This window comes from Diceros bicornis, chromosome 24 (genome assembly GCF_020826845.1).
Source record: "Diceros bicornis minor isolate mBicDic1 chromosome 24, mDicBic1.mat.cur, whole genome shotgun sequence".
Classification (NCBI taxonomy): Eukaryota; Metazoa; Chordata; class Mammalia; order Perissodactyla; family Rhinocerotidae; genus Diceros; species Diceros bicornis.
In genome coordinates this window covers 4,899,323-4,913,601 of record NC_080763.1, presented here as the reverse complement: position 1 = coordinate 4,913,601, position 14,279 = coordinate 4,899,323, and the positions used below count along the sequence as shown (strand labels likewise).

General features: G+C 51.5%; 1 protein-coding gene across 9 annotated transcripts in view; it reads right to left on the bottom strand.

The window, feature by feature from the left end:
- Positions 1 to 311: 311 nt before the first annotated feature.
- SAMD4A (sterile alpha motif domain containing 4A) overlaps positions 312 to 14,279 on the bottom strand; it is a 211,673-nt gene continuing 197,705 nt past the window's right edge. For 7 of the 9 annotated variants that reach the window (XR_009223672.1, XR_009223675.1, XR_009223674.1 and 4 more), the window contains 2 exons: positions 8,692 to 8,775; positions 312 to 3,332 (listed from right to left, as the gene is read on the bottom strand). Coding sequence is in view for 4 of the 9 variants with exons in the window: in XM_058566956.1 (XP_058422939.1) it covers positions 3,304 to 3,332; positions 8,692 to 8,775 (113 nt within the window). In the remaining 5 variants the exon portion in view is untranslated. Of the gene's footprint in view, positions 3,333 to 8,691; positions 8,776 to 9,912; positions 10,037 to 14,279 lie in introns of those variants that run through there. The other 2 variants (XR_009223673.1, XM_058566955.1) reach the window with 2 other exon arrangements.

Below are 14,279 nucleotides of genomic sequence, written 5' to 3'. Positions count from 1 at the left end.
TAAAAAGTGAAACTTAAAAAGCACGTGGGAAAAAAAAACATATCAGCAGCAATGTTTCATTTCTTGCACACAGTTCACGTGTGTCTTCCTACTGTTTCCGGTAAGAAACCACTATGAATAAAAAGCACCAATAAAACATCATACATGATAACAATATTGTAGAACACTCTGTCCCTGGGACAGTGTAGAGATGCCAAATACACACTGCTTAAATCAGAACAAGGGGAAAAAACATGTAGTGAAATAGATTTTACTCTGAGATTTTTAACATTTACTATTTACTTAATATAAAACAGTTGCATGTGGGGGTCAACGGGTAAATACAAAAAAAGGCACTGCTGCTTTATTACTCAGTATCTGACTTCACAGCCTTATGCATGCAACTGTTTGATTCTTTTATAAATAAAATTCTTTTGCTTTAGGATTTTTAAATTGAGCTGTATACCTGCAGTCAACACAGGACTCAAAACAAGGTGGGGAGCGGCTCCTAAAATTTATCGGAACAGTCAACTTAAAAAAAAAATAAAACACTAGTAGCAAAACACAACTAAGTAGATAAATCTATACATGGTCAATGAAAAATAAGCTTTTCTTTTTTAAAAAAAAAGAATTATATTGTTATTAATAACAGACTTTATCATGGTTACCAGCCATAGCAAGTTAATAAGTAACATATCCAAAATAATATCTCTAATAATCAGATAACCATTGTTTCTATATTCAGTGAAGGAATAAATAGAAATTCAGATTTGCAAATACTTTAAGGTATTCTTCCTTTTAAAGGATTCATGCTAACAGATTGTGTCCACAATCTGTTTTCTGAACAACCCGAGTCTTTATGGATACATCTATTTTGCAGCAGATCTGAAGGTTTTCTCCTTTCTCTATAAGATATGTAATAGCATTGTTTTTTCTTCTCTTTATTAACTTTCTTAGCATACAAAAAACACCTTCGCAAACCCTCTGCTCTTACCTTTGGCCTTCCACCTCTTTGCCCTGTGCTTCCCACCTCACAGTGATCATCCATCCCAACACAGTCCCCAAGTGACACTAAGCTGGTTTAGAAAAGGGGTGTGGACGGCGAATGTTAATGGCACTTGATTCAAACAAATCAACTAAAAAATGCTGCCTCCTTCTGTATAGGGATTCGCATCTTTAGAATGCAGTCACCCAAGGAGAGGTCTCTTGTTTTTATGCAATACATGACACTGTGGGTTCAAGCCTTCTTTGCTTGCTACATGCTCTCTACAGTTAAGATGCTCCCACCTTTTTAGACCTTAAAAAAACTTCAAAAGCCTTGTTACAATGTCCAGTGCTGCATTGGGTGTACATTTTTAATCCTGAAGGTAAAAGAAAGTTGTTTGGATTTCATTAAGGCCTTTTTTTCTTCTCCCCAAAGCCCCAGTACATAGTTGCATATCCTAGTTGCAGATTCTTCTAGTTCTTCTATGGGGGGCGCTGTCTCAGCATGGCTTGATAAGCGGTGAGTAGGTCCACGCACAGGATCCGAACTGGTGAACCCTGAACTGGCGAACCTCGCACTGCCGAAGCAGAAGGTACGAACCCAACCGCTATACCACCAGGCCGGCCCCCTCATTAAGGCCTTTTAAATCTGTATTTACTTCATTAACTTAAAAAAAAACATAAATGTGCAGTGATTTTCATGGTCTGATCTCTTCAATTTCAACTCTGTCTTCGCTAAATACAAAAATGGCACCAGACTCACCCATTGAATAAACAGGCCTTATACCATCTCCTTGCTCTTGCCTCTGGCTGAGCATTCACACCATCTTTCACACAACCCAATTTTCCAGTGCAGAGCACAACTCCCCTTTGATTTCCTCTAATAGCCTCCGTTGCATCTAATTCCGAAACACAGTCTTTCTTGCCCTTAAGAAATAGAACCGTTACTTTGTGGTAGCATAGGCTGTGAGTCTCTCACCACGTAACCTTCTGTGTGGATGGATAGACACAGCCAGTCCCTGACTATACATGTGGACGGAACCGTCCTTTCCATCACGAAGTTGACCCTTCACGCATCTTCTTTCACTGCCCACCTGGGCCACGCGTCTCCCCGCAGCTCTCTCTGCCACTTGCTGACTGACGTTTATGCACGGTTGCTGGGCCCTGCTCTCCTCCTTGTCCTCAGCAGGGAGCCAGCCAAGGGGGTGCAGCCCCAGGCTCAGGTTCCTGCAGAACTGCACTGTAAGCATGTTCTGAGCTCCTCATCTGGGTATTAAGGCCTCTGGCAAGGGAAAAACGTGGGTCCTTGCCTCTTCTCCTCCAGTGGTCCTTGTCCCAGCTGGGTGTGGGGGGCGAGGCCGGGGTTGCTGGGATGACACCCATGGAGGGTGAGGAGGAGAGGTCCCTGGGTGAGAAGCAAATCCAGCACAGAAAGGGGCTGCAGCATTCTTCTAGGACCTCTAGGTGACCTGTGAGCAAACCCTAACTGACCACATGGTGCTGTCTCCTTGTGCCCATCCAGCCACATCTTTGTCCTTCAAGTCCACCCACATGCTCCCCCCACAGGTGAAAGCCGGTTGGCCTGTGCCTCTCCGGGAAGCAGAGCTTGGCAGCCATTTGAAAAGACAACCCTGCTGCTAGTATAAAAATAGAGGAAAAAGTGAATTCATATCAACAAATCCTTTACAAAAACCATAGTAGGAAGAGAAGTTCTATCCAAACTCTTTACGAATTATGTACCCTTTAAAATCGTTATGTAAACAATACACAAATCAAAGTTTATCTGAAATTGTGTCAGGGGCACTTTCTCTTTTCTCCCCACTTGCCACGTGGCCTCTCATCCAGGCAGGGGCCTCGGGGACCCCAATCAGGGGACAGAAAAGGGGAGCCACCGTCTTGCTTTGGTCGCACGTATCCATGACTTCCTCCCTCACCTGACTGCGAGGAGCAGGACGGGTTCCAGAAGGCTCCAGGGCTGGGCTCTGCCTCCCTGCGGTGTCTCACCTCCTTCATGGCTGTACTCTTTTTCTCCTCCTTTTCATCCAGGAAGCCACTTGCATACTCTCCACCCCACCCCAGTCTCAGGTTTCCTTAGAGACCCCTCCCCACCCCCACACCAAGCCATCCCATGACAGAAACAAATGACAAAATAACCAAGCCCAGGGCTACTGATATGTTTACAAGGACGACCTACGCTCTCACAAAATCAAAATGGGAGAGGGACCAGGGGAAAAAAGGCTGCAAAGTATTTGGAGGATTCTGTGCAGCCCTGCAGATGGCTGACACTGGACCCGCAGCAGTCGATTTCACGGCCAGCGCGGTCGCTCTCATCTTCAGCTTCTAGATTGTGGAGGTCCGGTCAACCCCGTCTGTGAGGGAAAGAAGTACACCATGGGCACGGGTGAGTAAAAAGCTCCGTTCATGCCTACCTACCCCAATGCCATGCAGTTGGCCTCCCAGTCTCTGAGGACAGACAAGGGCTAAATTCATTCATTCATTCATTCACTCATTCACTCATACCCCTACCCACTCATCTGGCGGATAGCTATTTTTGCCAGGAGCCATAATGAGTCTGGGAACCAAGATTTAAAGACCTAATCCTTACCCACTAGGTACTCACATCCTAGTGAGGACACAGACGTGTTAACCCACAATGACAGAGGAGTGAGAATCCTATAATGGAGTGTGTAGCAGGCACAGCAGGAACGTGGAGGAAGGAATGTTTCAGTTGCCTCCGGAAGTCAAGGACAGTTTCACGGAGAAAGAAAAAGCCTTTTGTAAGATGGTGCTGTCGGAGAAGAGAGGAGCAGGCAGGAGAGGACGAGGGTGGGGAGTGCACACATCTCATGGATAGGCGTGATGATGGTCATCAATGGTGGGGCTGGGGGTGGGATGGAGGTTTAGGATGGAGAGGATGGGGGGATGGAGGAGTGGTAGGAGATGTGGTCGAAGAGCTGGGGGGTCTGCACTGGACATGCAGGTGGACCTGTCTAGCTCATATCCCTTTCTTTGGGAGCATCTCCCTCTCACCCCGAGTCCCCGCTGAAAGACTGGGGATGAGGTGGCCATGACTCTGGCCCCTGGTTACAGCTGAGCAGACCAGGGGGATGCATCTGACCCAAACCGATCCAGATTCTTTGTCTCAAGAATTTTGGAGGCAGAGATACCATAGTTAGATGTTGTGGGTGCTTGGAACTGAAAGATATCGCGCAAGTGGGAAAGTGCTGAGGCCACCCACAGTACGCCATGTCTATGTTATGGAAAGTCAGTGAAAGCAGGCTATAGAGAAAGTGGGGGACATGCATATCAGAGGCCATGAGTAAGACAGACAGCAGGGGGAGCCGATGGCTGCTTACACAGGGGACTATAGGAGAGTCCTCAGAATCAGACTCTTAAGGGTCCTGTGCACTATGGACAGGCACGTGGACATGGGTAACCGGGGAATTATAAGCAGTAGAGTAACCAGCTCTGATTTTAGGGTGGTTTCTCTGGCGGCTGTGTCACATGACCTAAAGAAGGCTAAGGCTGGTGGCAGGAGGACACCTGCAGTGGTCCATGCTGGAGCTGACACGGGCTTATCCAGTGAGCAGGAAGGGGCATGGATTAGCCATCGTAGGAGGGAGAAACGACTGTGTTCAGCGGCTACTAAATGAAGGCCAGGGAGGGATGCAGGATGCCTCCTTGTTTCGCTGATATCCAGGTGTGAGCAGAAGTGTCCTGGTCTAAGCCTTGATGTCACAAAGCTGCTCTCCCAGACGGAGCATCTCGATTTAGTAGGCAGAACTACGGGGTGGGAGGGGAGTGGCGGGGGGCTGCAGGGAAAGCGGGGGCCTAAGTGACGTGGAGCCGTGCAGAGCCCACTGTGGGGGTTTCTTGGCCTCCTCATGGGTTGTATCCAGCTGGTGTCTCTCCAGCAGGGACTTGGAGGAGAAATGTTTCCTTAATTGAGATTTTTATTGAGATCATCGTAGATTCACAGGAAGTTGTAAGAAATAGCAGCAGGTTTCCCCCAGCGTGACATTTTGTAAAACTAGAACCTTACCACCAAGACACTGACATTCATGCAGTCCCCCATCTTAGTGAGATTTCCCCAGTCTTACTTGTGTGCGTGTGTGTTGTGTGTAAAGTTCTACAACCATTTTTGGAACGATTTTAAAGTAGGGAAGCAAATGGCCCCTGAGTGTGGTGTCTGTGGTATCAGGTCATCAATCCTGGAGGCCCAGATGTGAGCCTTCAGTCACTGTCCTCTCCCTGCCCTCTGTGGGTCCACCTGAGCCTCCCGCAGGGGCTCTGCAGTGGTAACTGCTCGTGGCAGAACAGTGGGTGTGTATGAGTGTGCACATGCATGTGTGTGCATGAGGGATTTTAGAGGTCACTCCCTCGTCTGTAAAAGTGCAGTGCACACTTGTGCTGGCACTCACTGGCCCACTCATTAATGCCGACCCTTCACAGCTGTGGAAGTGAGGAGCTGGAAACATGAAAATCTCAACTAACCCAACCCCAAGTTGCATTTTCACAGAATCCTAACTCCATACCTCATCCTCCAAGGGTGATGGTATTCATCTGCAGGGAAATGACCAACAGGTAAGTCCAGACTCATCATTTACAGTTGTGCAAGTTGTGCACTGCACAACTCCAGAGGGTGCCATTCACATGCAACCATCATGGGTTTTATAGTTATGACAAATTTCAAACAAATTGCAGAACAGCATCTTGAGAAAGTGAAGCCTTTTTCTAATTAGCACAAAGTCCCCATATTGGCTAGAAGTGGGGCTTTAAGTCCCAAGAAGGAGTGAGAAAAGGGAGGAGGAATGGTAAGGGAGTCATGTGACACATGAACCCCAGAACAACAGAGAGTGGACTGTGCATTCCTCTTTATGGTATGAGTCACCACAGACTCCGTCTGCTGGGAGGAGCCTCGCTTTTGTAGCCATGGGTCTTTCTGCCCAGATAACCCTCTGCGGGAGGAAGATCATGGCCAGGCTTGGGTATGATCACTCAGGTGGTCCCGGTTCAGGCCAGGCTTCCTGTATACCCGGGACCACTAGTCAGGAGCAAGCCCAACAGAGCCAGAAGAAAGCCTTGAATAAAAGACTCACAAACCAAGACGGCAGAGGCAACCCACTCCCTGGGCTTCCTCATGGGTTCTGTCAAAGGGGCTGGGCAGGGGGAAGAAAGGATGGAAAGGGAGGCCAAAGAGAACAGTAGCCTAGACGGCACTAGGAGGGCAGCAGTAGTGGAGGAGACTAGCGGAACAGAGACTGCGAGAGCCTGGAGCCCTGGACCAGCCGCCTTAGAATGGCCCTCCTGGGATGTGGTGACCTGGGAACTTGGACGCCCTCCCTGTCCTGTCCTCAGACACGGGCCTCTTTTACTCTGCTTTCCTCTCCCTAGTCATTTGTCCTCCTGTAAAATGGCTTAATTCATTGGCATTCTGTCCCCAGCAAGGTCATCTTCCCGGGCACCTGGAAGGCGTCAGCCAGCAAAGAGGTGCTGTCATAGTGGAGGGCACATGGTCACCGTGCCCAGTGGGGCCACCTGGAACCTCATGTGCATTCTCTGCTGAGGAAATTGCTTACGAGGCTTCCCACCAGAGAGGATGACTGGGAAAAACACAGCAGTAAAAAGGCTTAGGAGATTAACACGATGAAAACATTAGCAAGAAAACATCAGTTCACAGAGGTTTTCTGTAAAAATAGAAGAATGAGCTGAAAAATGAAGTCTTTTCAATGAAAACCTCCCTTTAATAATGCTCTTGCATTTGGTACTCCTGCTACTGATGAAGACGACGTTAGTACTTGGCAGTTGGATCAGAGCTTCCAGCACGCCAATGATCTGAGCTGTCTCAAGCCCTGGGGAAGGCCAGTCCACCGCAGTGACTCGCAGAGACGTGAGAGGCCCTGCCCCGCCAGCCCCTGCAGTGCACTGAGCTGGGCTTCATGACTCAGGGTCTGGGGGTTCCCTTTTTAAAAAATTGAGATATAATTCGTATACACAAATTTCACTCTTTTAAAGTGTAGAATTCAGTGGTTTTTAGTATATTTACAGAGTTGTGCAACCATCACCACTATCTAATTCCGGAATATTTTTCATCAACCTAAAAAGAACTCTGGTGCCCATTAGCAGTCTCTCTCCACTCTCACCGCCTGCAGCCCCTGATAACCACTAATCTATACTTTCTGTCTCTATAGATTTGCTTACTCTGGATGTTTCATAAATTCATAAATGGGATCATACACTGTGTGGTCTTTTGTGTCTGGCTTCTTTCACTTACTATAACGTTTCCAAGGTTCATCCATGTTGTAGCATGTATCAGTATTTCATTCCTTTTTAAGGCTGAATGAAATTTCACTGCATGGTTATCCTACATTTTGTTGTTCCATATTCATCCGTAGACGGATCTTTGGGTAGTTTCCCATTACTCATCGGGGTTATTGGTGCGCTGACCCAATCTCCTCAGTTGGCTGGAGAAGAGGAGCTGGTGGCACCTCCCCCCAGAGGTACTAAGGATGGACCAATGATGCTGGGAAGCTTTTAGGATCTGAATGGCCAAGGGAGAGAGCAGTGTTTGCAAATGGGGTTCCTGGCACCCGGGGAGGTCACAGAAGAAGCGTGCATTCCCCCGTCAGTCTGGTTTGGTTCGCAGCCCCAGGAGGCCCTCCGCTGTCCCCTTCTGTCTCAGGCGGAGGCCTTCTCTGGGTGTGGAGCCTCACGGGCGCGGGGGGGGGGGGGTGGGAGCAGTCCCGGCCCTCCACTCCGCTCACTGAAGAGCACTGACCCCGTCTCAGGCTTGCTTTCAGAAGAAGACTGTGTCACAGAGGCTACAGATCTAAAGATCCCTGGTTGGGAAGACAGGCCTCGGAGCAGCAGCTGGCGGCAGCCCTTCTCCCCACCACCGCCGGAGAGCACACAGTCGGCCCATGTCCGTGTGGGTGAGCACAGCCAGCCAGGGGAGGGCCAGCAGGAAGGGTCACAGGAGGCCTCTCTGGATCCCTGTGACTCAGAGCCTCCCGGAGGTGGGCAGGAAGGGCGGACATCTCTCCTCTGCCTGCCAAACATCCCCAGGGCTGGCGCTAAGTCCAGCCCGGAGAGATGCACCGGCGTGGACGCCCTCCCGGGGCTGGTGTGACGACTGCTTCAGACTAAACAGACGGCAGCCGGCCCAGTGGCTCCTGGGAGCGCCTCCCGGGCTGCAGCCCTGCACACCAGACGCGGCCAACGAGACCTCCCTGCCATCCTACGAGGGGCACTTCAGCCCCTCCACTTCCAGCCATCGTGGAAGCCATTTGGAACAGGGAGATATAAAAACAAGTGGGGATTTTTGCTTCAAAAATTCTATTTTTAGAGCAAGTTAGGATAAGCCTGGACCCGCCTGGGAGATCTAGTGCCCAGAAGGAAAGAATCCAGTGCTGTGGGGGATGTTCCCACTACGAGCCACGACTTGTGTTCCTGCCTCCCCGGGCCTCTGGCCATTCTGCTGGTGGGTTGGGAGTCCAGTGTGCACGGGGTACCTGTGCATCTCCCAGAAGAGGAGGAGGGGCTGGGCTGTGGGCCACTCGGTGTGGGGTGGCTGGACGAGGGTCCCCCAGCACCTGAGGCCACTCTCTCTCTCGTCCCCTGCCCACCCCTCCTGTGCCCCGCCCACTGCCCCCAGCTGCTGCCAGAGTGTGGACGGAAGATGGCTGGCAGTCCTCCAGGTGTGCCTGGCCAGGCCGGGGGTACACTCACCTCCCAGGGCGTGCTCGGTCATACTGAGGCACAGGGACTCCAGCCTGTTGTTGATGTCAGGGTCAGGCATGGGCAGCTGGAACTCTGCAGGGGACAAAGGTTATGTTGGTGAGAGGGACTCTAAGAACAAGGAGAAAGTCTGCCTGGTGCCACCTGGCTCTACCTGCCAGGGGGAATGGCTGGTGTGCCTCCCTGGGAGGGCTCAGGGGACTGTCGGGCCAGCACAGAGGGCTACATTCAGCTTCAACCACCCTCGGAGGTCTGGTAGACACACAGAGGCTGCTGTGAACACGGGCAGCTGGAAGAAAACCGGTGACTAAAACTAGCTGGTCACAGTCACGGGCCGTCAGTCCTCTGCTCAGAACCCTCCAGCAGCTTCCAATCCAAGCAAAAGCCACCCTGCCACGGTCTGCCGTGGTCTGGCCCCTTGCTACCTCTCTGTCCCTATCCCTGTCCAGCTGTGCCCTTCCTTCACTCTGTCCCCGGCCCTCTGCTACCCCATGGCCTTTGCACTGCTGCTCCCTCTGCCTAGAATGTTGGTCCCTGGACGTTCCATTGGCTCACTGTCTCCCTGCCTTCATGTCTCTGGCTCTACTGTCTCCTTAGGAAAGACTTTCTGTTCACTGTATATGAACAGAACCTCTCCTCCATGCTTTTCCTCTGCTTTATCTTTCTTCATAGCCGTCACCAACACCAATATATTATGTATTTATTTGCTGTCTCCCCTCTTTGAATGTTTGCTCCATTGGAGCAGGACGTGGCTCTGCTCCTGGTGCCTAGAATCGGGCCTGGCTCAGACCCATGGCATGTGAGTGCCTCTTCTGAGTCCAAGCCTGTGTCGGGTGCCCAGTTCCTAAGTGGGGCTCAGAGAGGCTGAGTGACTGTCAAGGTCAGCCGGCTAGCAGGGAGCTGAGACAAGAACCCACGGGGGTCTGCCTCCAGGGCCGATGCTCCCCGCATGCCCGCAGCGACGGCGGGAGCCTGTCAACCCTCAGCCCCAGGCGCTCAGAAGGAAAGGCGAGGTGTCTGCTCTGTGCCTCCCACCGCCCAGGACAATGCTGTGTGCGTTCTAACCACAGCCCCCTGCAGCCCCTTCTACCATCTGGACCCTCCCCACCTCTCCAGGCTCCAGGCCCTCCTCCTCTGACCGGGACGCAGCCCCTGGAGCCTCCTCTTCTGTTCTGCTGGGGCCCCCACTGTCAGTACCTCCTCGCCTCTCACCCTGCGGAGCTCCTCCATGTCCTTAACAGCTTGGAAGTGCCTTGCAGACAGCAACAATGCTTTCGCATACCTCTGAATCTCCCATAATACCCAGCCACGGCCTTCTGCACCTCACACTTGTCTACTGAGTGATGAAAAAGATGGAGTGAGAAATGGGAGGAACTCTGACAGCTAAGAGTTGTGAACTCCTATGGGGGAGGCAGAAGAAACCTCAGCACTGAGTGCCCGGCAGTCTCATTGTCACCACTGCCTTGGTGGCGACCTTGGGAAGCCGCTCTCTTCCTGGGCCTCAGCTCTTCTCCCTGTCATGCAGGGAAAGGGCCATGGCCCAGACTCAGGCCGTTTCCTCGCTCCTTCACATCTCCCCAGGGGGCACTGGGGCCAGAGCGAGGAGGGAATTAAAAATGCGGTTGGTGGTTTGGTGGGATAAGAAGTTGAAACCAATGGCTAAACCACAGTATTTGTTTTCCTTGGTTAGATATACGTTTAGATTTTCTCTGCAATCCATGCTCCCCCATACAGCTAATTCAGAGGCAAATGTCGTTTCCAGTATTCAAAATTCTCAAAGGGAAGGTTGGCAAATGGATCAATATGAAAAGCGCTGGGGAGCAGACAGGGTTCTTTCCGACACAAGTTCCAGCGTGGACGGATCTGGAAGACAACTGTGCCAACTCACGAGTTGACAAAGGCCAATCCGGCCTCCAGGAGGCTGGGGGCCAGGCAGAACGGAAGGGTCACTCCCACCCCACCCACTGTTTCCCTCAGAGTAGGGTTGGAGCAATTAGACAATCCAGAGGGAAGAGTATTTCAGTATTTTCATCCATTCATGTGAAAATCATATGCATGCAAAAATTAGCAGCCTTCAGGGTGTGAAATCTATAAAATAGAAACACAATTTTATATATAGCCAGTTAGCAAATATGGAAAAAAAAAACCCTCGGCAATTATAGCCATCCATATGCTCATTGTAAAATTTGCTTTACTCTCTAGCACTCCCCTTTAAACAAACACTGTGGAGAGATTTGGATAAATAAAGATGCTCGCCATTTGGAGAGAAGTGCTTCAGCTGTAGGATTTCTTGCCAACACGCAGCAAAATGCCATTTTCTAGGCTAAGGAGTGCATGTTCCAAGAAGGGGGCTGAGGCACTCAGGGCTCTCTACTCCAGAATCTCCAAACCCTCGTGGCTGCTCTTTTAGAGTGCAAGTTGGCATGCTTGCTTTCCATCCTCCAGCTCTTCTCTCTGGGGCCCTGGGGAGTCGTAACCCCCACCACTCTCAGAGTGGCTGAGAAATTCGAAGTCGTGGTAGAAGCCCATCTGTTCACACTCCAGAGTTTCCTAATAGTGTGACTTTTTAATTGTGTATTTGATAAAAACAGATCTGTGGCCTCTCCTCCACATACAAGGCAGAGGGAGACCAGCTGGGTGGATAACAGCTTCCACCTCAGCCCAGAAGCCCTCAGCCATGTGTGGCTTGGTGGGTAGAGCTCTTAAAGCCCCAGAGAGGCATCTGGGCAGCTCCTGCCCTCGGGCCCAAATGAACCTCCAGGCCAGCTCTTGCTATGGCGACTGCTGACCGTAGGGCCCACTGCGTCCATCCAGGAACCCAGCTGTAACTGGCCAGGTAGACGTGGTCTCGAGTCTTCATTAAGGCAACAAGGAAAGACTCTAACTGAGCCTTCTCCGCTGTTGCTTCAAATGGGCCTGTTTCCTTAGCTCAGATGACATCTGTGAATACTAGAAATTCTTCCCCTGACTGCCAGACCATTCCAGTATTTAGTGAGAACCCCCAGTTCTGGGGTGCCCAGGGTCTAGGCTGACTGGGCGCTTATTAATTGCAGCTTTTCAGAAGTCCCACAAGTGCAGAGCCTAGTGCTCAGACTCAGGTCAAGATGATTCTGGAAGGAGCGGCTGCCTATCCCTAATGAGGTGCTGCTGCAGAGTCCACCTGTGGGCCCCCACATGGCTTTTCCTTGGCAGAAGGCGGCCATCCCAGCTGCGTCTCTCATCTGTGGCCCCTCAGGTGCAATTCTGCAGCTCTCTCCAAGCCGCGGAGGCTGAGGTGATGAGGTCAGTGTCTTCAGGACTTCAGAATAAGAAAACGCCAGGGTGTTCTAGGAAAAACCTTCAGAATCCCACTTTGCCAGAGAGACTGAGGCTACTCTGCTGAATAACTAGGAAGGCTCTGAGTCTGTTAAGTGAGAAGCGGGGTTGTGGAAGGACAGAAGTCAGGAAAGCTGGGCTGACGAGGAAGGGACGGAGGACAGAGCAGTGGGAGCCAGGGCTCTGTGCCAAGGGGAGTCAGGAAGGAAGGGACCAAGGCAAGATGGGAGCCAAGAAGGAAGGGGAGGTGGTAACAAAAGGAGCCACCAGTGTAGGCAGGGAAATGGTCAGGCGAGATGGTCAGGCGGGCACAGAGGACCATGAATGATGAGTCAAACCCCTGCGTCTGCCATAGGGAACGCAGCCTTTCTCTGGCAGCCTCATTCCTAATCTACGGAAGCAAGTGCTATGGAAATCCTCCGGGACCCACAATTTCACGAAAAGTGATGAGGAGAATTTGTACAAGACAATACCGTACCATCTTGCCCCAAGCTGGTCTCTCTGAGTTTGTCTCTCAGAAGCAGAGGGGCCCGGGCCCAGCTGAGTTCTTGGCTGTGAGAGAACTGATTCATTGAGCAGCCTCCCTCCCCACTATCTGCCGGGCCTAGGCAGGGCTGTTTGCCATGCCTTTCCAGAAGGCAGGGAGCAAACGTTTATCAAGCACTTCTCGCGGGTCCCTATTTCAGTCAGTGCCTCTGCACGGCAGCCCTTCCACTCCCCTAATGGGCCCAGTGCACTGATGGCACTCTTCTTCTCTCCACTCTTTTTAAGAGCAGTTCTCAGGAAGGAATCTGAAACTCACACTACGGAGGAAATGAATGATAACAGCGTCATGCACTGTGCTCCCAGGTATGCAGCATTCTAACAGTAGAATTCCCATCGTGAGCCGGTGCACAGGGGAGGTTTGCTGTGGTGAATAGGCATGTCACACCATGAAATGCTGTCACGTAAGGCAGTGCCTTATCCACCTCACATCTGAGCCGTCTGGCGCAAACTAGGTTTTGTGTAAGGGAAGGATGCTTTTCCCCATAATGCAGCGCTGTGAGGCTACCAGCCTACCCTTCCCTGTGCTTTCCCTTTGAAGCCTGCTTACAGCCAGGCCCCTCCAGGTGGCGAGGAGCCTCTAGGACCTCCTAGTGCCCCCCCGGGGCCACTGTGAGAGCCTCTCTGACTGGATCCCAAGCGTGGCTGAGCCCAGGTCAACAGGAACAGATCTGCTTCCAAGACAAGGCATCATTCTGCAAGCAGTGTCCAAACTAATGTCCAGTTAGGAAACACCCCGCCTCTCAAAGGAACATGACAGTTGGTGCTGGGCGCCACCCTTGTCTTGAGCTCAAGTCACTGTGCTGGTGAGTGTATCAGACCCTGTCCCCCTGGCTCTGGGAGGACCAGCTTAGTGTTTCTTACTCATCCAGAGGCCAGCAGGAGGTGACAGTCAGCTGACGGCTCTCACGGCTTGTCCTGGGAAACAGCTAAGGCCCATCCACGTGCGGGTACAGGGAAAACCCACCTGACGTGGCCTCCAGGGCCCAGGAGAAGCAGATCCGGGGAACAGGGCAGTGGCCTGCACAGCTGAGCGAGGTGACGGTCAGCAGACACACAGCGTGAGGCCGGCTCCAGCCTCAGCCTGTCCTGTGTTCTTTGGAGATATTTAAAGTCTTTCTTCATCTTCATGGAACTATTTTAAGTTTATAGAATCATAGGTTCCTCAGCACGCATTGTAGTCTTCAAGATTTGCCCATGTGGTTTAAAATGGATGCTCTGAAGACATCTAATGGCTAGGAGGAAACACTATGTTGTATTGTAACAGTTTTCTGAGTATTGCATTTTGGGTCAGTCACACATCTCTACTGTGTGACGTCCATTTTGTGTCACTGTCACTACTGCTCGTGTGAGGAGGAAAGCCCCTTTCTGCCTCCCTGATGGGATCCCTATGGTCTAGTCCTGCCCACTGGCCACCAGCCCCTGGACGCCTGCCCAGCTAACCAGGATGTGCTGCTCTGAGTGGAAGGGCCATCTGCAGAGCAGACGAGCCCGGCCCACCTCGAAGAGCCCCTGTCTCTCTGGGATGAGCCCTCGTCTGGGCCTGGCTGTGGCAGTTAGACGGGCTGCCCTAGGAAGGAGGCTGCCACCTCTGGAGGAAGGAAGAGTTCTGATGTGACTTGTGCCACGTCAGCGACTGATCTGCAAGGGCCAGGGATACACTTCAGTCTGGGAAAGGCTGAGGAGCCTCCCTGTGTCCACGGCAGAGACTGGCTGCAGCC